The 26,887-nt window shown below is 36.9% G+C and overlaps 1 protein-coding gene and 3 long non-coding RNA genes across 8 annotated transcripts in view; 1 reads left to right on the top strand and 3 right to left on the bottom strand.

Moving 5' to 3' along the window:
• Positions 1–26,887, bottom strand: part of LOC145738083 (uncharacterized) — a 147,579-nt gene that overhangs the window by 24,199 nt on the left and 96,493 nt on the right. The window lies entirely within an intron of this gene.
• On the bottom strand, positions 5,237–8,076 carry LOC145738195 (uncharacterized). The gene is made up of 2 exons (XM_081993052.1): positions 5,656–8,076; positions 5,237–5,594 (listed from the first exon to the last, which is right to left on the bottom strand). Exons 1-2 carry the CDS (start codon positions 6,676–6,678, stop codon positions 5,388–5,390), a joined length of 1,230 nt encoding a protein of 409 aa, XP_081849178.1. The 5' UTR covers positions 6,679–8,076; the 3' UTR covers positions 5,237–5,387.
• LOC145738247 (uncharacterized) lies at positions 12,724–25,952 on the top strand. The gene is made up of 3 exons (XR_014180657.1): positions 12,724–13,042; positions 13,188–13,390; positions 24,652–25,952. It is a non-coding gene; the product is annotated as an uncharacterized LOC145738247 (long non-coding RNA).
• On the bottom strand, positions 18,192–18,847 carry LOC145738238 (uncharacterized). Its single transcript, XR_014180653.1, has 2 exons — positions 18,453–18,847; positions 18,192–18,391 (listed from the first exon to the last, which is right to left on the bottom strand). It is a non-coding gene; the product is annotated as an uncharacterized LOC145738238 (long non-coding RNA).

A 26,887-nucleotide genomic window follows, 5' to 3' on the forward strand; every position in this document is an offset into this window, starting at 1 on the left:
GATTTATATTTTAAATTGGTTTAAGAAATTGTCGACCCAAACTGAAAGTATACTACAAACTTGGTTTTTATCGCACGCAGATAAGCTAAAAATAGCCCAAACCCCAAATGCCTAAAATGCCCGAATGTACGGGTGATCAAGTGTACAGCAAAAAAGTGTTCAAGTTGTTTTAAAGTAAAATAATAACGACGTACAAATCACAAAATGCAGATGAGTTGCTCAAAAATGTTTGTTGTGTGACGATTTTGCCAAGCAATTAGTAATTCTGAAGAGAAATGAGCTAATTGTTGGATATAAGTAATGTAATACTAATTAGATATTTCTGAAGAGAAATGAACTAATTCGAGAAAATATCCGGCTCGAAGTGGCCAAAATGTCGCAAATAGACTTTTGTGTTTAACATACGATTTTAAGTGGACTGTATTCAAATTAAACGATGCACATTAATAGGACTCACCTGCTCTTGTCGTTGTCACAAAATTATCGGTACCGAAGCCAGACTATTTGAAGCGGCTGTACGACGCGTACTGCCGGATTTTGTCCGCATAAATGTGCATTAACGCGAGGAATTTGTACATAAAAAATTATACTAAAAAAAACATGAAATCCCCGAATTAGTTCATTCGATCAACAACAGGGAATTAAAAAAAACTGTATGAGTTTCCAACAGGCAATGTTGGTCCAATTAAGTCTTGTACACCTTGTAGCGCTTTTCTCGCGGTTTTCTTCGGTTACGTTGCCTCGGGCGCCACCTTCGTTATTTATAGTGGCTGAAGGTCCACTTTGCGGTACCTGGGTAGCCTTTAGACAGCTGGAGAAAAGTTCCAAAGGGTTCGGGAAGAAAACAAAATTAAAACAACTGTTTTCACTAATTGCACTGTATTACGGCTCTCAATACTTACAGTAAATACTCACGGTAACGAATACCCAATGAAACGGAAATTACCTTATACGGTGGTACGGGGAAAGCGTGTAACGATAATGAACACTACCTACGGACCCTTCACTACTGATTAGCCTGACTACGGTAGATTAAAACTGACTGTGACACGGTGAAAGAACGGCGGTACGGTACGGTTATGTAAAACTGACTATTCGGCGCCGATATTCGTTCCAAAACCCAATGAGGCCCAATTACGTGACCAGCGGTGTTCCCGTCACTCGACCTAACCTCTAGGTGCCTCTCCCCGATTCCCCGGGGTTCGACAAATAGAGCCTCCGTTGCACACTGTTTCCCCAAGCATGCAACAGAGGTTTGAAGTCTCGTGACGTTGCCAGTCACACAGCCGCTAATCCCTCCAGTATCCCCAAACCCGTTTACTGCTCCGTTTCCCCGGAGCTAAGCAAACGAGTCACAGGTTTCACCGTTCCCGCTTGCTACACCGTTTCCCCGGTGTTCAACAAACAGGAACAGGACCAGAAGGATTACCTGACTGTTTCACAAACAAAGTAACTGAAGCCGGCGCCGTTTCACCAGAAATACCCTCTAACGGAAAACCCCGGAAAAATATAGCAAATGTCCCAAATGAAAATCCCCGGACAAATTTAGTGAATGCCCCAAATGTAAAATCCCCGGACAAATATAGTAAATGCCCCAAATGAAAATCCCCGGACAAAATACTGAAAATGCCCCAATTTACAGTCTATTAAAATATCTACAGTTAACGGTACGGGTTTTAAACAGCAAACAGAACAAATACCGGACGGTCGGTATGTGTCTATTTTTTACTTACAAATTCGCGGAGATAAGAGATAACGGTCGGCACGGATCGGCTTAGCTGGCTGGTTTCGATCTTTTGGTGATCGAAGAATCCCTATTTTCCGGCTCGGGGCCTTCTTTTATACACAAATCCCACGGTGGGGGCTGTTAGTGGCGGTACCCACTCTCAGCGCCCACCGAACCATTTCGAACGGCCCCGGACGGTCCCGATAGAATCGACGCCACGACGGCCTCGGTCTAGCACCCAGCAGTGAAGGTCACGCGTATTTTAACTAAATCAGCGAAAAATTAGTAACTTCGTTACACACCCCCCCTTCTTACGGAAAAAAAAAATATTTGTCCCAACATAATTTATATTTTTTTTTTATCAAACGAACCAGAAAACGAAAAAAACTAAAAAAAAGAAACTCTAACGGTACATTAATACATCACCTCCGCAGAACTTAATGGTTTTAAGTCCTTGATATGTATACGGCGGTACCATTTTCCGTTCTCATCCCTTAAGTCGTACACCACCGGTGACACAACTCGTTTTACCAAGTACGGTCCGGAAAACTTCGGGGCTAACTTTGCAGCAAAACCCTTGTCGGCGGACGACAACGGATTTTCCCGTTTCATAACTCGGTCCCCAACTTTACATCTCCATTCTCGTCGGCGCAAATTGTAGTTACGGCTCTGAGCGGAGAAAGCTCGGCCCAGATTAACTCGGACCAACTCATAAACTTCAGCAAGCTTTCGGAGATGTTCGGTATAGCCTTGGTAGTCGGTTTCGGCGGGCGGGCGGTCGTTTGTAAGTTCGGTGACGGGCGGGCAGTCGTTTGTAAGGTCGGTGACGGGCGGGCGGTCGTTTGTAAGGTCGGTGACGGGCGGACGGGACAATGCAGCGGGCGGCTCCAACTCTCGGCCGAAGTTCAGAAAAGCCGGAGTAAACCCGGTAGACTCATGCCGGGACGTGTTCACGGCGAAAACCAAATCTGTAAGATAAACATCCCACTTTCTGTGGTTTTCCTCACAAAAGGAAGCCACCATAGTTTTCAAAGTTTTATTTGTACGCTCTACCGGGTTTGCTTGCGGTGTGTACGGCGGAGTCAGACGGTGGTTTATTCCCATTTCCTTCAGTAAACCACGGAACAGTTTACCAGTAAACTGGGTCCCGTTGTCGGAAATTACGGTTTTCGGACACCCAAAGCGCATTAAGACTTCCTCGTGTAAAGCTTGACTGACGGCCTTGGCGGTAGCTTTGCGGATGGCTTTGCACTGGACCCACTTTGTAAACCTATCCTGAAACACAACCAAATAAGAGTTACCCTTAGAGGACCTCGGTAACGGCCCCACTAGGTCAGTGCTAACGGTTTCCCACGGTTGACAGTTGCGGGACGGTTGCATCTTTCCAGGCGGTTTCTGAGATTCACCCTTAAATCGCTGACAAACAGAGCAATTCCGGACGAACCGAGCGGTATCTCGGAACATCCCTGGCCAATAATAGCGGCGGGCAATGCGGGCTATTGTCTTGGCTATGCCCTGATGGCCGGCGGTCGGCTGAGAGTGGTTTTCATCCAGTACAGCTCTTCGAGCATCTTTAGGCACGCAAACCTTCCATGGATCGGCCATTTCGTTCTCAGTCAAGTCGGTCATGTCCCAGAAATGTCGATAGAGACGGCCATTGCGCACACAAAAATCCGGAAAAGCTTCGGGGTTCTTTTCCACGGCGGTTTTCTTCGAACTGTACCAAGGACAAGGTACGAAGTCTTCGAGAGCGGAAACGGGGTCCACATCGTCTTCAGGCTTGCCTACCGGACTCCTAGACAAAGCATCGGCTACCTTATTAAGTATTCCCTTACGGTATTTAATTTCGAAGTCAAACTGTTGCAAATACACACTCCATCGAGCCAAACGGCCGGACGGGCTCTTTAAGGAGTGTAACCAGCGGAGCGACTGGTGGTCAGTCACTACGGTAAACCGGTAGCCCTCTAAGTACGGTCTCATCTTTTCGGTGCCCCAAACTATGGCCAGACACTCTTTTTCAGTCACGGAGTACTTCTTTTCGGCGGCGGACAGACTACGGCTGGCGTACGCTATGACATGGTCACCATCGGTGTCATGCTGAATTAGAGCTGCCCCTAACCCAGCGTCGGAGGCGTCAGTCTGTAAAATAAACGGCTTGGTAAAGTCAGGACATGTTAATACGGGAGCCTCTGTAAGCCGGATTTTTAACTGTTCAAATGCAGCCTGCTGTTCTTCCTGCCACTGCCAGCGTACGTTTTTCTTTAACAGGTGGTTCAACGGGGCGGCTAATTGTGAGAAATTTTCCACAAAACGGCGGTACCACGATGCAATTCCCAGAAATCTTCGGACGCCCCTCACGTTAGTCGGCGGCGGTAAACTGAGTATTGCCGAGACCTTTTCCGGGTCAGTGCGGATTCCCTCGGATGTGACAAAGTGACCCAAATATCGGAGCGACCGGCGCCCGAATTGACACTTCTCTGGATTCAGTTTCAGGTTGGCGGCTCGTAGACGGTCAAACACCTGTTTTAAAAAATGTAAATGCTCGTTAAATGTCTCGCCCAGTACTATTATGTCATCTAAATAGGCGAAACAGTACGGCTCTAACTCAGGCCCGATCACACGGTCCATTAGGCGCTGAAAGGTGGCGGGGGCGGAATGAAGACCAAACGGCATTACTCGGAACTGGAACAGGCCTCTACCCGGTACGGTAAACGCGGTAATCGGTTTACTTTCTTCCGTCAACGGTACTTGCCAATAACCCTGTTTCAAGTCTATACTAGAAATGTATCTGGCTCTGCGCAGCTTGTCTAGTATTGCGTTGATAAACGGCAACGGGTACGCATCCGGACGAGACACAGAGTTCACTTTCTGAAAATCGATACAGAACCGGTGCTTACCATCCTTTTTCTTGACAATCACCACCGGCGAGCTCCAAGGGCTCATGGAAGGCTCAATAACGCCCTCTTCCAGCATCCGATCAACCTCTGTGTTGATCACTTCCTGCATTTTCGGATTGCGGGGGTGGTATCTTTGTTTTATGGGGTCGCTTTGTGTCAAGTTAATGTGGTGGTAAATCAGCGGTGTTGTGCCCTCTATTGACTCAAAACCGGGTAGTTCGGCGGCCAAAAAGTTCTGAAGTCGGTCCTCTTCATCGGCGGTTAGCAACAGTTTCGGCGGTGCGGTAAGACCCAACGGACTGCATGGAAGAGGCAGCGGTACTACGGTAACCTGACTGGTGCTTAGATCAATCTGAAAAGCATGTTGTTTTAACAAATCCATGCCAAACACAACGTCGGAAGTGAGATTTGGCAAATAGCTGAGATCTGCCTGCAAACTAAGATCATTAATAGAGACGGTAAGCCGGAAAGCTTCGGTGATCTTGACCACGCCTCCACTAGCAACTTGAGCGGAACTGGTGTGCGGGGTGATCTGTTGCGAACGTTTAGCAACACACAACTCCCTAACGGCGTCACCTATGAAAGAATGAGCTGCTCCGGTATCTATTAATGCCCTAAACGGTGTTTCTAAAATTGTAACAGGCAGGTGCGGACGGCAATCTTCTTTTGTACGGACAGGCAAGGTTTCGGTTTGACGGTGCTGGACGGACCTTGCTGCAATGCAACACCGATCTAGTTTCCCGTCCGGCAGGTGCAATCCCGGCTCAATACACCGGCCTTGCCACAACGGGAGCAAAACAGCCTTGCCTGGTTTCTGCAGGCCGAACGGTAATGGCCTTTTTGACCGCAGTTCCAGCATTGAGGGCCGTTATCCGTAGCCTGTTGGCTTGGTCCGGCTCGTTCTTCGGTCCCAGTGGATGGTCTAGCTGGCGGCACTGTCGTTGGCCTAATTGTCCGGTTTCCTTGATTTTCTGTAAATTGACGGGTGTTAGTAAAATTTCGGGGCCCTGAGAAAGGCCGTGACGACGGTACGGAGGCGGGAATTAGAGGCGGCGGCGGTGAGTGCAGCTCCTTGAACAATAGTTCGGTTTCTCGAACCGATCGGGCAAAGCTGGTGCGATCCGAAAAATCGCCCCGACGGATTTGTTGTCGGTACTCCGGCAACAAATTACGATAGAGCCACCTCAGCTCTTCTTCCGGGCTAATTCCCCCATGACGGCGGATTAACGTCTGCAGCTCAGTTATATACGCACCAGCCGATTCATTCGGTCGCTGACGTCGCCGACTGATTTCCAGCTCCAAATCTTCGGCATAATTTATGGGGAAGTAGAAGCTGCGAAAATCAGCCAGAAACTGCCCCCAGGATCGCCAACTTCCTCTGTTGTTACGGAACCACAAAGCGGCCTCACCCTGTAACAAATCAGGCATATGTGGCAATAAAACGTCCATGGAAATGCCTTGAGCGTCACAGAGCTCTTGGACACGCTCCACAAATGCAACGGGGTCGTTTCGGCCATCAAAGTACACTTTCCAGTTGTGTACTTGCACATGGGCAGTCGGCGGCGGTACGGTGGTAGACGGGGATCCAGAAACGGCGGGCGGTGAGTGAACGGTCGGCGGCAGGGCAAACGTGACGGCTGGCAAGCCTGTCATAGTGACAGGAGGCGTTGTCACCACAGAAGTACCTGTAACAGTCGTAAAATACCGGGTGGTCGTCGACGTTACGGCGGTAGTGGTTGGCGGTGACAGTGGGTGGTTTGGAAACCCAACAACCGGTACTGCAGGAAACGCAAACTGTTGCAAGTGTGGGGACGGTGTTGCCACACCCTCACGCATGTAACGCACCAGTCGTCTACGCAACATTTCCACGGTCCCAGTCACATCCAGGCAAAACTTACTGAGTTGACCCTGCAACTCTTCCTTTTTCAACCCGTAAATCCAACTCACCCTCACGTCAGTCGGTCCCGGTACTACTGACAACTCCATGTTGTCGCTGTCTCGACCCTCGGTCACTCCACCAGCGGCCCTGTCTCCGCTGTAGCCTTCCTCGTCCATTTCTCTTCAGCTAAAGAAAACAGTCTATAATAAAGGGGAAAAAAAAAATCGGTCCCTGCTCGGGCGCCAAATTTGTAGCGCTTTTCTCGCGGTTTTCTTCGGTTACGTTGCCTCGGGCGCCACCTTCGTTATTTATAGTGGCTGAAGGTCCACTTTGCGGTACCTGGGTAGCCTTTAGACAGCTGGAGAAAAGTTCCAAAGGGTTCGGGAAGAAAACAAAATTAAAACAACTGTTTTCACTAATTGCACTGTATTACGGCTCTCAATACTTACAGTAAATACTCACGGTAACGAATACCCAATGAAACGGAAATTACCTTATACGGTGGTACGGGGAAAGCGTGTAACGATAATGAACACTACCTACGGACCCTTCACTACTGATTAGCCTGACTACGGTAGATTAAAACTGACTGTGACACGGTGAAAGAACGGCGGTACGGTACGGTTATGTAAAACTGACTATTCGGCGCCGATATTCGTTCCAAAACCCAATGAGGCCCAATTACGTGACCAGCGGTGTTCCCGTCACTCGACCTAACCTCTAGGTGCCTCTCCCCGATTCCCCGGGGTTCGACAAATAGAGCCTCCGTTGCACACTGTTTCCCCAAGCATGCAACAGAGGTTTGAAGTCTCGTGACGTTGCCAGTCACACAGCCGCTAATCCCTCCAGTATCCCCAAACCCGTTTACTGCTCCGTTTCCCCGGAGCTAAGCAAACGAGTCACAGGTTTCACCGTTCCCGCTTGCTACACCGTTTCCCCGGTGTTCAACAAACAGGAACAGGACCAGAAGGATTACCTGACTGTTTCACAAACAAAGTAACTGAAGCCGGCGCCGTTTCACCAGAAATACCCTCTAACGGAAAACCCCGGAAAAATATAGCAAATGTCCCAAATGAAAATCCCCGGACAAATTTAGTGAATGCCCCAAATGTAAAATCCCCGGACAAATATAGTAAATGCCCCAAATGAAAATCCCCGGACAAAATACTGAAAATGCCCCAATTTACAGTCTATTAAAATATCTACAGTTAACGGTACGGGTTTTAAACAGCAAACAGAACAAATACCGGACGGTCGGTATGTGTCTATTTTTTACTTACAAATTCGCGGAGATAAGAGATAACGGTCGGCACGGATCGGCTTAGCTGGCTGGTTTCGATCTTTTGGTGATCGAAGAATCCCTATTTTCCGGCTCGGGGCCTTCTTTTATACACAAATCCCACGGTGGGGGCTGTTAGTGGCGGTACCCACTCTCAGCGCCCACCGAACCATTTCGAACGGCCCCGGACGGTCCCGATAGAATCGACGCCACGACGGCCTCGGTCTAGCACCCAGCAGTGAAGGTCACGCGTATTTTAACTAAATCAGCGAAAAATTAGTAACTTCGTTACAACCTGTAAGTTTTACTAGACTTTATATTTTTTTAATTCTAGTTGTATAATTTTAATAATTCTACTTCAGACTGTAAGTGATACTTTCAGTCAAGATCTGACTAATTGTTATAATGGACTGTCAGATGATGAGGCCCAGCTACCAGTAGTACAAGTATATCAGAACTATGAAGTTCTTCATTCCCAGGTTGAACAATCTAATGCAGATTTAGTTCAAGATATAATTGGCAATAGCCCCCATTTTATACCAGATGGTGGGACATCATTAGATGAAATTAAAACCATTTTATGTACTGTTCTTGAAAATCAAGACAAGCTTTGTAAGGAGTTTGCTACACTTTCAGTAAGTAATGCCTGCTTTATACCTCTCAATTAACAATTAAACTAAACTTTCATTTAAACTAAAATTAATTTATCAAAGCTGAAAGTGAACTTACAAGCGAGCCCATTTATACTTTCAATTTACACTAAACTAAAATTAATTTTAAATTAAAGTTAAACCAACTTTATTAAAGTTCGGCTTAATTCCTTTAAATTCGTTGACTTTCGGAACTATCACTGTCATACTTGTTATCACTCATGATGTAAATTGCTGTCTTCTATTGCGATACGTAGTCTATTAGACTTGAATCGTCTATTTCCATTTTTTACCGAAAAAGTGGTTTAAGAACAAATTTTTTAAATTATTTTAATAAACATTTTCTTTATCAACAAAACACGCGTAATGACGATGACAATAGAAACGTCAACGTCAAACATCAACGTCATTTATTTTTCTAATTATTAATTGTAAGCAGGTACCGCACAGTAAAACACGTGAATAGCCCTTTTTACTTTTAAGGTCTTTATTTAAAGAATATAAAGCATGTTAAAAATAATATGTTGTTTCTGTGTTGAGACAGTTTCAAGACAAATCTAGAACGACAACTCCTACAACTTGTCTTCTGTCACTTCTTGACGTTCTTGACATAATTGACGGAAGTCAATTTATTCTGACATACGACTTACACTAGTGTGACAAGTAGAGTAGAGTTATTAAGAGTAGACAATGAACAATTGTACTTATTGAACTGATACATCAACATTAATTTGTAGTATAAACCTAAACAAGATTTCTTAGTTTAAATATTAATTTTAGTGGAAATTTAAATTTAATTTAATTCTTAAATGGGAGGTATAAAGCAGGCATAACTGTTATTTCCTTTAATTTAATTGTTTTAGGTTCTGCTTTATTATAGGTAACTGTTGAAACTGCATTAAAGAAAGTCAGAGTGGCAAATACTACTTGTGATACCTGTGCACATAGAGAAAAAGAATCAACAGAAGCATTGTTGGCTTTTCTCAGATTGGGGACCTAGAGCAGCTGAAAAATCTGGAATCTATGCTGAGTAACAAACAGCAATTTATTGAATATTTTGATAAATTAAAAATTATATGTGGAAGCAATACTACCACCAAAGGTATAAATCACTGCTATGTCTTAGTAGACAAGTTTTTCACAAGAAAGTTTTTTACATTATGTTCTTGGGCAGGAGGATCTAAAGGAGACATTGCAAAGTTTCCATTTAAAATTTATGAAAATGTAATTTGTTTATTTTTTAAGCTTGTTAATTTAGCAGATCCGAAATTTTCTTTTGAAGAATGTCAAGACTTTTTTAAAAATGTGATTCGCAACAGCCAAAGAAGGAGTAATTCTCTAAATGTCAGAACCTCGAAAACCAAAAATAGGCCGAAACAAGCCGTTTTTAAAAAGTTTCCTGATCCTGATACTGTGATGACATCATCAGAAACTCAAAGTAATGAAACTGATGAGCTGGAAGGTAATTCTGTTGATCTAGCGGTTGAGCATCAAACAGATTACACTTCCTACAAAGAAGATGATTAAATAAATAATTGTTTGCTTGTTACCTTGTCGACCTAAATTGTATTTTGTTTATTTTATGAAGATTTTGTTTGTGTTACTTTAGATAAGATATATTTTTGTTTTTTTTTACTCAGCTATATTCTAGTTTGTACCAAAATATTATGCTAAGATATCAAAAAAATAAACGCAAATTTACTTCAACTGTTTTATTCATATGTATAGTTGCTTATAGACATATATACCTATACATATTGGAAAAAATATCGGTATTCGAATTTTTTAATCTATATACGATTTAAAAATGGGTAATTTATATTAATAAAAATTGCTTACGTGCTATTTCCATCTGTAACACTGACCATTTTACATTTAATATCTTTAATTGAATACTTATCGACTGTACTTCTTAAAACTCCATTTGATGAATATATATTAAGATATGACGACTTAACAGGTATATAAAAATAGTCATTTATTTGTTTAACTGCATAACCATAAATATTTATGTCTTGATTGTTTGTCTTAGTAATGACTGAGAGATACTATTTCATTTTTTAAAGTGATGAACCATTTGTCTTGGTTTTTCTTCGAGTTTAAACAGAAATTTTTAAATTGTATAAATGTGGCGTTTTCATTTTGATCAAAGTTCTTTAACGATGGAAACTGTTCTTGAATTAACACGTTAACCGCCGCATGACACATATGTTGTTGCCATGACAATTTTAACGCTTAGGTTTCATGGCTCAAATATGTGCCATGTTTGAGGCCGTGGTGCCATAAAAGACGTATATTTAAATGCGATTAGCTTCAACACGGCGCTGGGGACCTACATATACAAAAACCCACGTAATTTTATTTTTATTTTGTCAAATTTTTCAAAAAGGCTTTAAATTTGTAACATTGATATTCGCATCAAAACTAAACTATACTTAATTTTAAAAATAACTTAAAATTATTAATTAATGCATTCTTATTGTAAAATATGAACATAAATCACATCAAACCGGAGTCGATACATGTCGTACAAAAAAGCACTCTATACAAAAACTTTTATTGCATGCAGCGCACTGATAATTTGTTCTTGTAGTTTTTGATTGTGCTTTTTTAGGACCAAATTCGGCTGCAGTTTTTTCATAGCAAACAACGCATTGTTGCCGTTTTTTTACTACATAATAACAGTTTTATCCAAATGACACAACATATGTGCCATGATATCCTAAAGAATAATTCTACGTCTCACGCCTCATGGCACAAATGCGGTGCCATATTTAAAAACATGTCAAAATGACAGTAAGATTACATTTCTGAAATTGACAATTTGTAATTAGATTATACTTAGCAGTAAATGATAGAAAATACAAAAATGAAAAATTGACCCGGAAGACCCATTTTTTTGCTTATATTGTGGCGGTTAACGTGTTAATAACGTTTCGGAATTCTCCATTTTCAGTCGCTCTTGAATCTTTTTAGCTACTTGTGAGAGAGGCAGATTTCCACTTCGCAGTAAATTTTTAATGCAATAGAGCCTATTTTCGAAAGGATATGCGTTGAAAGTTGATAGAATTCCAAATTTCTTAACTTCATCTACTAAATGTGAAAGGTTATGTATATTGCTAGTCATATAATCTTTACCATAGAAGTCTCTATACAGTTCTACATAATTTTCCAGTAACGTTTGACTTAATGGTAGTAAATGAGTGTAAAACTCAGAGGAACAAATAGTTATTGAACAGAAGAATAGTACAAAATGTTCATAAACATCAGAAGGTAAAACTATTTTTAATACGATAATACTTAAGTAATGTAAAAATGTGCGATATTCTGATGCCTTCCAATAAGCTAAAACGTCAAGCCCACGAACCGTTCGATGTATTTCTGAAGGCATTTTACAAGATACTAAAAATTTTGATACTAAAGTGGTATCCCTGGCAGCCCATTTCGTAAGATATGTACCAAAATGCCCATCTCTCCATCCAGTGACGCATCTTTTCATGACACCAAGGGCAATTAAGTGTAAGGAATCTGCAATATGGGGATTGGTATTTTAACAAATTATATACATTTTTCCATTGTTCACCAGTTTTTTGGGTACCTCGAATAGAATTTATAGCCTTTGCAGCTTGTTCCCAAGATTGTCTTTTTAAATCTGGGGTACCTTTTCCCCACTTTAAAACCTCAGAACTTTCTACCTCAGTTAGAAATTGAATATATTGCTGTCTTGAGGCTTTCTAAGACATATCTAAAATTGATTTAAAAATTAAGTTTGGTACTTTATTCTAATTTTGAATTAAGTACTTACCGTTGCCGGGAAAAAAACTGAAAAACACCAAACGCCCTTTAAAACTTACATAATTTGTGAGGTTAGGTCGGGACTTCTCCGTCTGGTTTGGTCTGGCCATAACACAAATGCAATGTTGCCATAGTGAAGCTTGAAATTGTATCAATCAATTGTTACCTACAGTTTTTTTAATCAATTGTCCTTAGTGCATATCTATGTGACCAAAAATGTAAATAGTGGTCAATTTTCATTGAAATTATTTCAATATTGATATTAAGTCAATGGATTTACGGCATAAGGCTGAACATCTGCCTATCAAGTACTATAATTGTAAAGAAAACATCTTTGTGCTGCTGCAATGTTCTTTTAAAACAATAAATCCAATACTTAATAAATATACATTTTTTAGATACCTATTTCGTTTAGTCGAACTTACCCCTTCCTATAAATACCACCTCAGAAGAATGTAATGTCTCCACTCTTTGAAGATGGACTATCAAATAGTAATACCAAACCACGGACAACGCCTGTAATTCCTTGGGTATTAAGTGCATATTATGCACCCGAGCATCCACTGTGACGTCACCCGGCGTATAGCATTGAGAAAACAAGTTCCGCTGATAAGCCAACTTGGATCTGTTGTGATGTCAAATGCCAACTTGTCTTGTCACTTGGCTTTTGTTTTGTTGTGTCAAAAAAATTAACATGCAGCTAAGATAATTGTATTTTTATTACAATAGTCTAATAATTGGTGAAGATTATACACTGAATTCAAGTAAATGTATATTTTTCAATGGTCATAATGCACACAACGCCTGCTAGCCCAGGTAAGATTACAATGACAATTAGGCAATTTCATACCTAACCTATATAATCTTTGCTGATGCATCACTTGTATAAATGACTAAAAATTTGTCTAGTCTGACAATTTTTTAAGGGTGGTTCAACTAACAAATTGGGCCTATTTCACAGATCTGTATCCTGTATATGCTGAATACTTCACTACTTTTCCATGTGGATGAGAAAATATAACTTTTATGAAGAAATTGACCTAAGCGAAGAACAAATTACCCACTAAGAAGATTGCAACATATCAATCAAGTTGAAGAGTGAAATGGTGTGCAATGGGATCAACTACTTACATTACAACCGTGAATAAAAAAGCAAGTTTTAAGGTCAGTATATTGATTTTACTTAAATTAACATTAAAATGAAAACATTGAAAACTAATGCATTTTTCATTATTGTTTTATGTTTAATAATTATCATTGTACACTTTAGTAATCGGCATTGCTCAACATTGAGTTAATATGTATTATACAATGTCTTGAATGTGATGAAATGGAAGGGACTTAAGCCTACTTTATAAAGCAAAATTTTAGTTATATTATTAATATTAGGACTAAGAATAGAATCAATGCTTATGACCAAACTAGTTCATAAAAAAATAATTTAAATTTCGTATTAGTTATAACTGAATTCACTTAAAAACCAAAATTTTCTTATGGCTAATACTAAAATTAAATCTTTTTGCCTTTTTTGCACCTGCAGTATGGTTAACCTGGCATTGACATGAATATTATCACAAAAGTTATAGTTTTTAGGTACATGATTTTATTAACTTTTTTATTTTTGTTTTGGGTTTCGGCTTAAAGAAAAAGGATTGCAGCTACAAGCTACAACTTTTTATGAAATATTTACTATTTATGTACTGGCACTTGTCAGTCTATATGTCATGTAATAACCTCCATAAACTTATCATTTATAATCACCTTTAATTTTTACAGTGAGTACTAATACCTACTAATACTTAAACTAAGATTTAAAGTGGGCTTTACTTGTTGCAGAAACACTTGGAACCTTATTTTTATAGGAGGTTTTGGATTCTACAAACAATCCTTAACATATTTCATGCAACATAGTCCATACTGATATTCAATTGTTTTCAAACAAATGTCAAATACACTTTTCAAAATTATAGATCCTACAACTTTTACTTAAAAAAATTGAAAGAAAATAAAATCAGCTGTTCAAAATGAACTCTATATGTAATGTTACAATAACCAAGACGGTTTATAATCTTTTTAAATTTTTTTCAAAAAAATGTCATCAATAATTTTTGGGGATGTTAATCTGATTTATTAGAAAATTATTGGTGTCAAATTATCAATATTTACAGGACAATTGTGGTACAAGTTGCATGGAACATATTTAGAATTGTTTGTTTCTAGAATCCAAATTATACAATAATAAAGAAGTGTTGCCATTTAAAAGATCAAAAATATTTTAAACACCCAGTTTTTGGGCCCTGTATAATTCCAAGTCATATAACACAAGCAGCGGTTAATAAAATTAAAAACATGAGGGTTCGAAAATTTTTGTGAAAAGTTAGTCTTTTTAATTTTATTGAACTTAGGCAGCATGCATGTTACAAAAGCACTGTATGTAGTGTTATCTAAATGCATGTTTGAAGGAACAGTAATAATCTAATTCATATACGTGTCAATTCTTCAGATCAAATGATGTCTACGAAATTACTTAGATGATACAACATTTCCTTATCTAGTACCATGATTTTAAAACAAACATACAGGGTGTTACAAATTCGATGCATTAGCATTGCTATCTCAGAAAGTATAGTTGATAGAGCTTTAGTTAAATGGAGGCAAAGTTGCGCATTTTATTGCTAAATAATTTGTTAAAAAACAAAAATTCAAAAAAGTTTCATTACATCCGGAGATATCCGACAAAAACCGGAAAAGCCAAATTTCTATTTTATTTTTTTACCACTTTAATCAATGGCACCTTCTGGAGGCACATTTTCTTCAAGAAAATAGTTTTAGTTTTCAGCTCAAACATTACTTTTTTAGATACCAACGTCAACTTCAAATTTTCAAATACCGACCTAAACTTTTTATTTCATTTTTTAGTAGCCACAGACCTTCTGAAACTAATGATGTGTCACACTTGTCAAAAAATATACCTAGTGTACTCGTATTATGTAGTTGGTATTTTAAGATTTTTTAAAAAAATAAGCATTTGAATTTGATATGTTGTCATGATGAGTAGATAATTTAGTTTTATACCAGGTGTCCAAGAGCACCCTGGACATAGGAGATTAACATGGGAAAACGGTTTTGATTTTTTTGCGCCTGTACGGTTGATTTGATTGAAAAATCGTATTAATGAAAGTTGTAGTACCTATCACGGACTAGTTTTCTGTATTTTTTTCGGATCTCTAACTTGAGCCATTTTGTCGTAAAACACGAACTAAAATGAGAAAATTTAAACTTTTGGCCTGCACTGTATAGGCGGTTGTCGGGCAACGGGTAAACATTTCATTGTTGCTGGTACGGTTGCTCGGCAACCGCTTATACAGTGCAGGTAAAAAGTTAAAATTTTCGCATTTTTTTTTGTGTTTTACGACGAAATGGCTCAAGTTAGAGATCTGAAAAAAATACAGAAAATTAGTCCGTGATAGGTACTACAACTTTCATTAATACGATTTTTCAATCAAATGAACCGTACAGGCGCAAAAAAATCAAAACCGTTTTCCCATGTTAATCTCCTATGTCCAGGGTGCTCTTGGACACCTGGTATAATTTAATAAATAGGTTCATTGCTCCTTCGAAAAAGAACGAGAGTTTCTTATGGTACTTTTCATTTATTTAAAAAAAAATATGTTTTTCGTTAGTTATTTATTTTTCAGATACTCACATGTTTGAATTCGCGGTTAAGTTTTGATGAATCAGCTTAATCATATCAAACTAAATTATTTACTCATTATGATAACATATGAATTTCAAATGCATATTTGAAAAAAACAAATACCTAAGTACACTAGGTATAATTTTTTTTTTTCAAGTGTGGCACATCATTATTTTCGGTAGGTTGGTAGCTACTAAAAAAACGAAATCGAAACTCCCGGTCCGTATTTTAAAATATTAAGTTGATGATGGTATCTAAAAACGTTGTAGCTAAATACAAACATTATTTTCTTAAATAGCATAAATTAATGCCTCCAGAAGGTGCAATTGATTTTCCTAAATAATCAATAATAAAGTGGAAAAAAATAAAATAGAAATTTGATTAATTGTTTTTGTTGGATATCTCCAGATGTAATGAAATTTTTTTTAATTTTTTTTTACCAGATTATTTAGCATTAAAATGCGCAACTTTGCCACCATTTAACTAAAGCTCTATCAACTATACTTTCTGAGATAGCAATGCTAATGCATCCCCCTGCAGCTGCACCCTGTATTTGTGCAGCTGCAATGTTTTTTTTAACAATCCAATACTTAATGAAATTCAATTTTTTGATATTTTGTTTATTTGAGCTTACCATTTTCTATAAATATGGTCTCAGATGGAAAGTAGTGCGTACATTCTGTGAAAGTAGATTTCTAGTTTCTACTGTTCAATGTAAAAAATAATATAAAAAGTTTTAAGTGCATATTGTGCAGCCTGAGCACCCTACTGTGACGTCACGCGGCTTATCACTTTGAGGAAACAAATTCAGCTGATTAAGCCATCTTTAATCTGTTTGTTATGTCAACTAAAGTTCGAATTTGTCACTTTGCTTTTGTTTTTATTTTGTTATGTCAAACAGATTCCCATGCAGCTAAAATAGTTATATTTTTAACTTTTATACAATATTTCAATAATAGTTGAAAATCATACTCTAAAATCAAGTAAATGTATATTTTTTGAAGGACATAGAGCCTGCTGGTCCAAGTAAAATTACAATGCCAATTTCAAACTTAACCTAGGCATTTAACCCTGCTGATGCATCATTATTACACATTTTTTTCGTCTGGCAATTTTTAAGTATAGTTCAAGTAACAAATTAGACCTATCTTACAGATATATAGTATATAGAAGTATTCAGCATATATCTGGTATATGCTGAATACTTCACTACTTTTTCATGTGGGTGAGAAAGCATAACTTTTATGAAGAAATTGACTTAAACAAGGCTCAAATTACCCACCAAGAAGTACTACATTAGAACAGTGCATAAAAGAGCAAGTTTTAATGTTAGTTAACTATTTTTACTGAAATTGACATTAAAATGAAAAGCATTGCAGTTTTCATTATTGTTTTACGTTAACACAATAATCTCAACGATAATCATCATTATTTACTTTGGTAAATTGCATTATTGAACGTCAAATGAATATGTATTATATTTAGTGTTATCTAAAAGCATGTTTAAAGTAATAGTAATAATGAGGTAGTTTGCAGTGAGTTCAAATGATGAACTCAAGACACCGCTTGTATGAGACATCTTCTATCTTATGAGTACTATGATTCTCAAGCAAACACCTTTGTGTAGTTGCAGCGTTTTTAAAACCAAGTAAATTCTTCTGAATTTTTAGATAATTTGATTATTCAAGCTATTCCCTTTCTATAAATAATATCTCAGATAGACAGGAATTAAATTTAAGGTTGATTTGATTATCTTAATCAGAGTAAACGATTTGTGTAGCTACAAAAATTATCTTGTAAAACTGTGACAGTCCAAATTGTCTTTGTTTTATAATGTATATTATTGAATTTTTGATTCATCAGGAAGACTTGTTACATCTAGCGTGCACCGTTTTGTGATCTTTGTTTTTTATAAGCTATGTGATAATATTAGTTTTAATTTAGGCTGGGCAATTTTTTTTAAAACAAAAATTAGAAATGTTTTCTTTTTGTTATGACTATGCAGGCTGCTGCATAACTTCGTGGCAGAGAAAATATTGGTATTTTTAAATAGAACCACATTTTTTAATACATTTTAAATTCTACACTTAATTCTTAAACTTTTACCCTATCCCTTTGAGGCCGGAATTATTTTCCAGACCGAAAAGTGTATATACTTTGGAAAAGCTGATTATTTGGAGGTAACTGAATGTTGTGAGGAGGTTAGTTTTCAAATTTTGTTTTTAATTTTGCTTTTGAAGGGAGTGCTCACCATAAAGACACTAGGCATTAGCGAAGGTTAAACATATATTTAATTTTTCTAACAAATATGACATTTGATTTGAAAGAATTTTGAAAGACCAGAAAATCTTATAAAATCTTAATGTAAATACATCAGTTCTGCTTTATAAAATAACAGAAGAACTTATTTCTTATGATATTCTATAAAGTAGTTTTTTTTGTCATTCAGGCACAATGCAACTTCACATCTGAAAGGAAAGAAAATGTCCATTAGTTTCCACAACGTCATATTTATGCATTGTATCTCACCTGGTACAGTGCCATCTAGATTTATGTGGTTCCGCGTTAGAACTGCAAAAACCGCATCTTCCTGGCTTTCCGTGAATTGGCATGTGCGCGCAAGAGTCATATCGAACTTCGTACGGCACTGTGCGTTTGAAGTGATGTACTATTTTTGTAGGTCGACCTTTCTTCATTACATTTAATTCCGCTCCTACTAGTCCAAGTGCCACAGACATTCGGAAATCTTTTAGGTTCAATTGGGTTGGAGAATCTGTTCTCTTTTTATACAAAATACACGCATTGACAAGTGACAAATCTATGAAATGGAAGAGAATTCTATGCCACCATTTTTTTGATTTTCTGTCTACTTCATATAAAGATTTGAACATGTCGGCTTTGTCGACGTATCCCATGTGTGTATTATACAATTTGACTAATCCAGGGCAGGCGATATTTTCGACAGATCCATCTTTCTTCTTCCTAAAGACGAAGTCAATTTCAGTGGGATTCAAATAATTAGAAAGAAACTGGACGGGTCTATTGTCTTTCCATTTTACAAATGTCAATCCGTCCATGCTAACTCGCCAGTCGCTCTCACCTCTCTTCAAATCTTTGTCCACGGCAATATCTGTTGGTAAATGTTTTCGTCCTTTCCTAACCGTCCCACAAGCGTAAATCATAGCAGTCTGCAAACTTTTTTGTAGTTCAACTGAGTTGAAGAAATTGTCGAAATATATATGATAACCCTTTCCCACCAAGTCTCTTGTTAGATCTTCAACCACTCTACGGCCAAGATTCGTTTCTGCAATCTGACCCACTTTCCCTGTATAAATTTGAAACTGGCAAATATATCCTGACTCTTCTGCCCTAGTCCAAACCTTGTATCCCCTTTTGACAGGTTTGTTAGGCATGTACTGTTTTAGCATGCTTCGACCTTTGAATCTTATCATAGATTCATCTGTGGACTGATTTTTTGAGGGTTTCAAGGAATTTTTGTAAGTATCGGTTAGAATATCCAACAAAGGACGCACTTTATATAATTTGTCATATTTTGGTGAATCTTTACCTGGTTGCACTGAGTTGTCATTTAGATGAAGGTTAGCCAATAACCAAGAAAATCTATCTCTTGCCATCGCAGAGTTTATAAAAGGGTCTCTCAGCTCGGGTCTAGATGACCAATAGTCGCGATAACTAGGTAACTTCTTTACCCCCATTGCTAAATTTATAGCAATAAAACATTTCATTTCTTTCAGGTTGGTAGGGTTGAAAACTTTTGAATTACCACCTGATTTTTGTAGCGCATATAAATTGGTCTGGAATACCATATGTTCCAAAAGCTGATCAGGAAAAATCTGCAGAAACATATCCGTCGGCGATTCCACTTCTGAATCAATATTTGGTCCAGAATCTTCACAAAACTCTTTCATGATTTGTAGGCAGTTAGAGGCCGATTTTGTCCAAATTGTTTTCTTTGAAAACTCTCGGGCTCGTAGTATAGAAAGCGGAATCTCATCGTCGCTGCTCCATTCTTCTTCTTCCTCACCTGGTTCCGCAGCAACTTGCATGGTTAACTCATTGTCGAAAATTATAGGCATTGCCTCGATGTCAAAAGCGGCAGGGAGGCTTGACCAAGGAATAGTAATTTCCTCTTCTTCTACAATTTCGTCATCACTGACATCACCCAGCTCACTGACGTTGTCTTTGGGAATTTCCTCTAACCAATTGAACAGTTCGTCTGGATTGAGATTTTCTAATTTTTTATAAATATCTTTTTGATCACCTAGAAAAAACATTCTTGTCAGGCCTAGTGTGCTCATCGTGAACCCAACACCAAAATTGTATCAAAATCCTGATATACGTATTCGATAACTTCCTGATATGATTACAGATCTAATCTCTAACTCTTTACAAAGCAAATAAGCACAAAACTTACCAGCCATGGTCAAAAATAGCACCTGTACACAGTCATAAACTTACAACAAACAATGGCGACAAAAACACGTTTGTGTTCATCAACATTCTAACCGAATAAACGGTTTGCCCAATCAAAACAATGGATATAGTGGTAGGGGAAAGTGTTTGGCGAGCGTTTATAAAGGTGTTCTCGCGGCAGCAACAGTAGGAAACGCTCAAATAATGAATTTGTAAGTGTCCATGGGCACAGTAAGAAACAAAGGGCTATACAGGGTGTCCCATAACTATATGACAATCTCTCGGGAGCATACAGGGGAGGTCAAAATAATACGATTTATTCATATAAACATTTTTCCTAAAGTCACTCCTAAGGGAGATATCGAGCCCCAAAGAACTGCCTTCCAATTAACGTTTTTGGCCGTAACTTCTAAACCACTTTGTATATTGTAATGATTTTTGGGTTTAATGTTTTATCGAAAGAGACCTTCTATTTGACATCAAAACCAGGTATCTCGTCTTAGCAGAAACACAGGAACTAACTGGTACTCAAGAAAAAATTTGCTTAAACTTTGACAGCTGTCATTATTTTCAGCTGCAAACACCATTAATAGATACTTTTGAAAATTTTATCGAAAAATCGTTCTCTTCTTTTATTTCGATAAAATGAACGGTTTTCGAGATAAATGGATTTTTCATTGAACTGCTTAAACCAAAACGTTATTAAAAATATTACTTGAATTCGTTTTTTGTTTAAAATACACATGGAAAACGAAATTAATGCAGAACGAAACGAAAAAGTATGAAAGCTGGTAGGGACAGTAGGGGTTGGCAGAGGTGAAAAATGAATAAAATAATAAATTAAATTAAATTAATTAAATTATAAAATTAAATTAAATTAATAAAAAAATAAATAATTAAATGCTTATTCAATTAACGAGTATTCTTCCATATCTTTCGTTATTCTACACATAAACTTTGAATACTAATTTACATAAAAAAACTAGTGCAACGAATATTTTTAATAACATTGTGGTTTAAGCAGTTCAATGAAAAATCGATTTATCTCGAAAACCGTCTATTTTATCAAAATAAAAGAGGAGTACAATTTTTCGATAAAAATGTCAAGAGTATACATTAATGGCGTTTGCAGCTGAAAGTAATGACAGCTGTCAAAGTTTAAGCAAATTTTGTCTTAGGTACCAGTTAGTTCCTGTCTTTCTGCTAAGACGAGATACCTGGTTTTGATATCAAATAGGTGTTCTTCGATAAAACATTAAACTCAAAAATCATTACAATATACAAAGTGGTTCAAAAGTTACGGCCAAAACCGTTAATTGGAAGGCAGTTAATTGGGGCTCGATATCTCCCTTAGGAGTGACTTTAGGAAAAATCTTTATATGAACAAATAACGTGTTAAGTTTAAAAATTATATGTCTAACGTTATTGATGTAATGTTTGGTGTGCCGCAAGGCACAGTTTTGGGTCCATTACTATTTTTGTTATATATTAATGATATGGTCTACGCGCTTAAAAGATGTAAGATAGTTTTATTTGCAGACGACACCATGATTTATATAATAGGGAAAAATCTCCGCGAAATGTCAATTATTATAAACAATGAACTTAATGAACTATTTAACTGGCTCTGTAATAATAAACTAGGCTTAAATACAAATAAGTCAAAATTCTGTGTATTTAGCAAAAAATCGAAAATAAACCAGGAAGACATTCACAATGTAAAGATAACTGTAAACGGGGAAAATATTCTTTATGAAAAAGATATTAAATATCTGGGTGTAATTTTGGATGCCAACTTAAATTTCCATTCTCATGTCGATTATATAATGAGCAAATTCGCAAAAAAAGTTGAATTCTTAACAAGGATTGGGAAAAATTTGTCAATGAGTACAATAGTAGTTTTCCTATTCAGTGTGCAAAGTTATGTTTTCCCACACGCGAAAGCAGTTAGACGAACGACGCGAAGCGGAGTTCGGATAAGCTTCAAGTGCGGGAAAACTACTTTGCACACGTGTTAGGAACAATATTTTTTCTACGAATGAAATATCTATACATTTTGTTTTTAATTTTTATTGATATTAAAAACAACAACTTATAACTATTGAGCAGTTGGTCGCGTTTTTTAAATTGATCGCAGATTGAGCAACTGAAGGTAAAATACTGGTACTTGGAACTGCTTCACTTTCTTTAGGATTGAAGGTCAGAATTTTGTTACTTAATCCTTTTTTATAACTTGTGGATTCATCAATGTATTCTTCAGCTACCGTAGTCGATTTCCAACCCCCCAAGCGTTTTATGTCAGTGATTCCTTCTCCAGAATCGGCCAGGAACGTTGCCGATGATCGACGATAACTGTGTCCTGTGTAGAGTTCTGGATTTGGCAACTTCAAAAAAATAGCTATTTCAGAAGGCATTTTTCCAAAACTGTTTACTCCAACATTTTGCGAAAAACATTTACCCTTTCTGTAAACTAGGAAAAAACGATTGTTTGACTTTTTTGGACGTAGGCCGGTGTATCTTCTGTACAGTCGCAGGTAGGTTCCGTTATGAACTTCTTCTGATATTATAAAGTTTCTTGCTGTATGATTTTTGGAATCCCTAATTTTAACAATTATGAGGTTTCCTTTGTCTTCAATATCTGTAGTGGTTAAATTGGCTAGCTCTTCCCTTCGATATGCACCAGCAAGTCCGAATATAGTGGCAACTTTAATTAACAGGAAAATTTCATCTGGTGCGGAGTTCATAAAACTGAATATTTCTTCTTTTGTAAAAATTTTCGCCTTTTTAGGTTTAAAACCAACATCTGCTTTTTCAGAAATGCAGTGAGCTTATAAAATTCACCGATATCGATGTCTCCTTTTATTTTTATTACATTTTTGAGCATTGAATACTTTGACCACATTGTGTTAGGTTTGAATTATTTGCTTAAAGTAACAAAATACGCTAAAAGTACCTCTTCCTTTAAGGTTTTTATCCCCTTTTGTTCGCACCATTGGGTAAACAACTCGTACTGTTTCTCGTATTTTTATCGCGATTTGAGAGGCAGCAATTGCAAACTAGCCATGTTGGCGGCTTTTAGAACATCTTCCGGAAGTTCATCTTCAGTGATATCCATTATTAAAATAGTTTTTTTAACTTAAATAAGTAAGAATAAACACTGTTGTAGACTTTAAATTGCATATAAATGCGTTGTTTGACAATGAGCTTTGGTTTCTAAGGAAACAAGCCTCATTTTCAAAGACAGAGACAAGGTGGTTTATTTACCTAAACTGTACGGAAGAATAATGTGAAAAAAGTCGTGTTTTTTATATGAAACCCCTGAATATTATTACATTTTTGAATTCTACGCAAAATTCTAAGCAGATTTTATGTATAATAGTCTATATAAAACCACTGTTGCAAGGTATAATCAGCATTTTAAAAAGTGTGCGGGAAAGTGCCACTTTGCACACACTTTTACGTATGCAAAGTAGCTTATTTGCAAACATTCGTAGAAAAAATTAATGTTGTATAATGCCATTGCGGTTCCACATTTGCAATTCTGCTCAACATTGCTGTTCAATTTACCCCAATACAAGATAAATCAATTGGAAATAATCCAAAACAGAGCAATGAGACTGATTTTAAAGTGTAATCATTATACTCCTGTGAAGTCTATGTTGAGTGTCCTAAATATGCTGTCTAACAACCAAAGAATTATTTTTAGTGTTTATTTGTTTATTTTTAAATTAAAAAAACGTTTTTTACCTGACTATATCTGCGATAAGTTAACAGTTTTTGAAGATGTACACAATTATGGTACAAGAAATCGTACAGATTTTATACTGACAAACAGATGTAACACGAATCAGTTGCTCAACTCTGTGCTGTATAAAGGCTTAATAGAATTTAATAAACTACCTGTGATTATTAAAACCTGCGATAATTTGACACAGTTCAGGAGGCTTTTAAAAAAAATTATTATAGATAGGTTGTAGGATTTGTTCATTTTATTTAGTTTTAATTATATGGTTGATAGAGCTTTAGTTAAATGGAGACAACGTTGCGCATTTTATTGCTAAATAATTTGGTAAAAAAATTAAAATTTTTTTATTACATCTGGAGTAAATTCCAAAATAATCATTAATAAAGTGGTAAAAAACAAATAGAAATTTGACTTTTTTGGTTTTTGTCGGAAATCTCCGGATGTTATAAAAAGTTCATTTAAATTTTTTTTTAGGTATTCAGCTGAAATCGGTTAAAACACGTTGACGTTTTTTATGTTCTTGTCGTAATATTATTTTCTTTGTTTCAGATATTCTCCCGGTGAAGCGAGATGCATAAAAAGTCGTACAGGGGAACGCTGGAATTCTTATTTATTTTACTAATATACTAAAGATTGGGGCGCGGGTTGTTTGTAGTTTTATTTGCTATTTCGATTTGCTGTTATGTCATATGCAACATTTTCCTATCCACAATATTTGGCCGCATAATTTTTATTTAATGTCCGACTAAATGGGGATGTATTACAAGAATTATCATTCCTTTAAATGTCAATCTACGCATGGCGAACTGAGTAACTGTGCAGAAGTTGACATTGGAATTGAACCACACCAGCAATCAGTCATTAATATCTATCAAACGTACAATTTATTTTCCTGACTGATCAACATCCTACAGCAAAATTAACTTTTTGTGTCTGCTCAGCTTCGATTTGCATCGAAGAATCAACCTTTTATCAGGTGGGTTTTTTAAGAACGAGCCAGAATGTTTATTATTAGAACTTCAAAAAAACCGCGTCTTTTAATGTGTATACAATCTTAGAACGCGCTTGAAACACTTTTTTACACTCAAAAGTTTACACATTGTTTTATTTTGTACCTTCCTTGCTATTAATCTCTTTGAGTAAAACTTCTTTTCTTTGCTACTACGCCTTTTTATAAAATTTCAGTTTGAAGTTTATTAGATGTCAAATATTGTAGACGGATTTTTTGAAATCTGTGATCGAGATGGTTTCTTGTTCATTTTGTTTGTACAACATATACAGGGTGTCCCACGACGAAAGACATCGATTGATATTCGAAGAAGTATAAATAGGAGAGTTTTGAAAATTTTGCAGGATTCTGATGTGGGCATGCCCAATCCAACTAAAATATTTTCAAGATGGTTGCACTTCCGTTTATACCGGAAGTCGATCACAACTTTCTTATTTTAAATAGAACACCCTATATATTAATACATATTTGGATTCCTCACAAAATTCTGACCAACTTTTGTATAGAATGCCCTATGCCTATCTCTAGCCGTTTTCGAAATATTTGATGTTTTTCCAAAAAAGTGACAGTTGCAACGTTCAACACATTTTTGTACTATGTTAAAACCGTATTTCATTTTGAAATGAAACTTTGGGTTATTGTAAATAAAGGATCGTTTTATTAAACTGAGGGTGCGTAATGACTCATTTGTATACAGGGTCGTCAAAAAAAATCATAAACTTGCCACTAAAAAAAATGAAAAATCTCAAGTTTTTTAAATAGAAACCCACATTTTTTATGACGGAATCATTTTGAGCATTAAAAATTACTATATGTTTCAATTTACTTGCCTATACCTAAATCCAACCCATTTCGTTTTATTTGAGAATAAACATTTTGTAAATGTAAATTTTAAAATACTCGTATATATTAATATGCAGAACAAATGTGTTGAAAAAATACACACTAAAGTTTTTTACAGTAAGACTTTCGCCATAGACTAATTTCGTCTTTCTTTTCGTCTCTTATAACTGTGTATTACTTGTCAGCGTAGTTGCACAAGCGTGCAACATTGCCTACATAATTGGCTCAAATTTTGGTGGGGTAAAAGATGTGCTAAATGCCGTTTATAATGTGACATTTCATCTTGGCACAAACTTTGATAGAATAGGGGCAGGTCTATATACGTTAGTATACAGGGTGTCTAAAAAGTCTGGAATATTGCAAATATCTCGAAAACTGCTGATTTTATTTTTCTCAAAATTTGCGTCTTGTTATAGTAAATAACAGCGCATGACGTGAGGGTGAAATGAGGTTCGCAAGTATACAGGGTCAGTCACAAAGTATACCAACTTTCTTAATTCAAACCTAACACATTGTATATTATTTCAGATTTTAAGAGTACTCATAAAGTCCAATTCAACGATCTACAGTATTGCTACTTTATTCTTAGTATTAGTCAATTTTATTTGAGGAAATTATGAAAACACTTAAACGTTAAGTAAATTAATTAAAACTAGCCCAACATTAGAAATAAAACACAAACTACTTTATAAGATGTTCAAAATGTCTGCCATTTTGAGCTAGGCAATAGCCGAGTCTATCTCTGAATTCCCGTAAAAAAAACATTATCAAACGTAATTCGCGGAATGTGGCGCATTTCATTTACAATTTTTGCTTTTAAATCTTCAATGTTTTCTGGCTTATTTTCATACACATTATCCTTTAAATAACCCCACAAATAAAAGTCCAAAGGAGTGAGGTCTGGAGATCTAGCGGGCCACTCAATTTCGCCTC

The sequence above is a fragment of the Ips typographus genome, linkage group LG15, assembly GCF_016097725.1.
Source record: "Ips typographus isolate SLU linkage group LG15, UJ_Ityp_2.0, whole genome shotgun sequence".
In the NCBI taxonomy this organism is placed as follows: Eukaryota; Metazoa; Arthropoda; class Insecta; order Coleoptera; family Curculionidae; genus Ips; species Ips typographus.

Bases quoted from the DNA above. Each gene is read 5' to 3' on its own strand.
- LOC145738195 (XM_081993052.1), bottom strand. From the start codon at position 6,678: ATGGACGAGGAAGGCTACAGCGGAGACAGGGCCGCTGGTGGAGTGACC. The intron at 5,595-5,655 runs GTACCGTCGTCA...GTCAATTTACAG, and splicing joins CGCCTCTAATTCCCGCCTCC to AAAATCAAGGAAACCGGACA.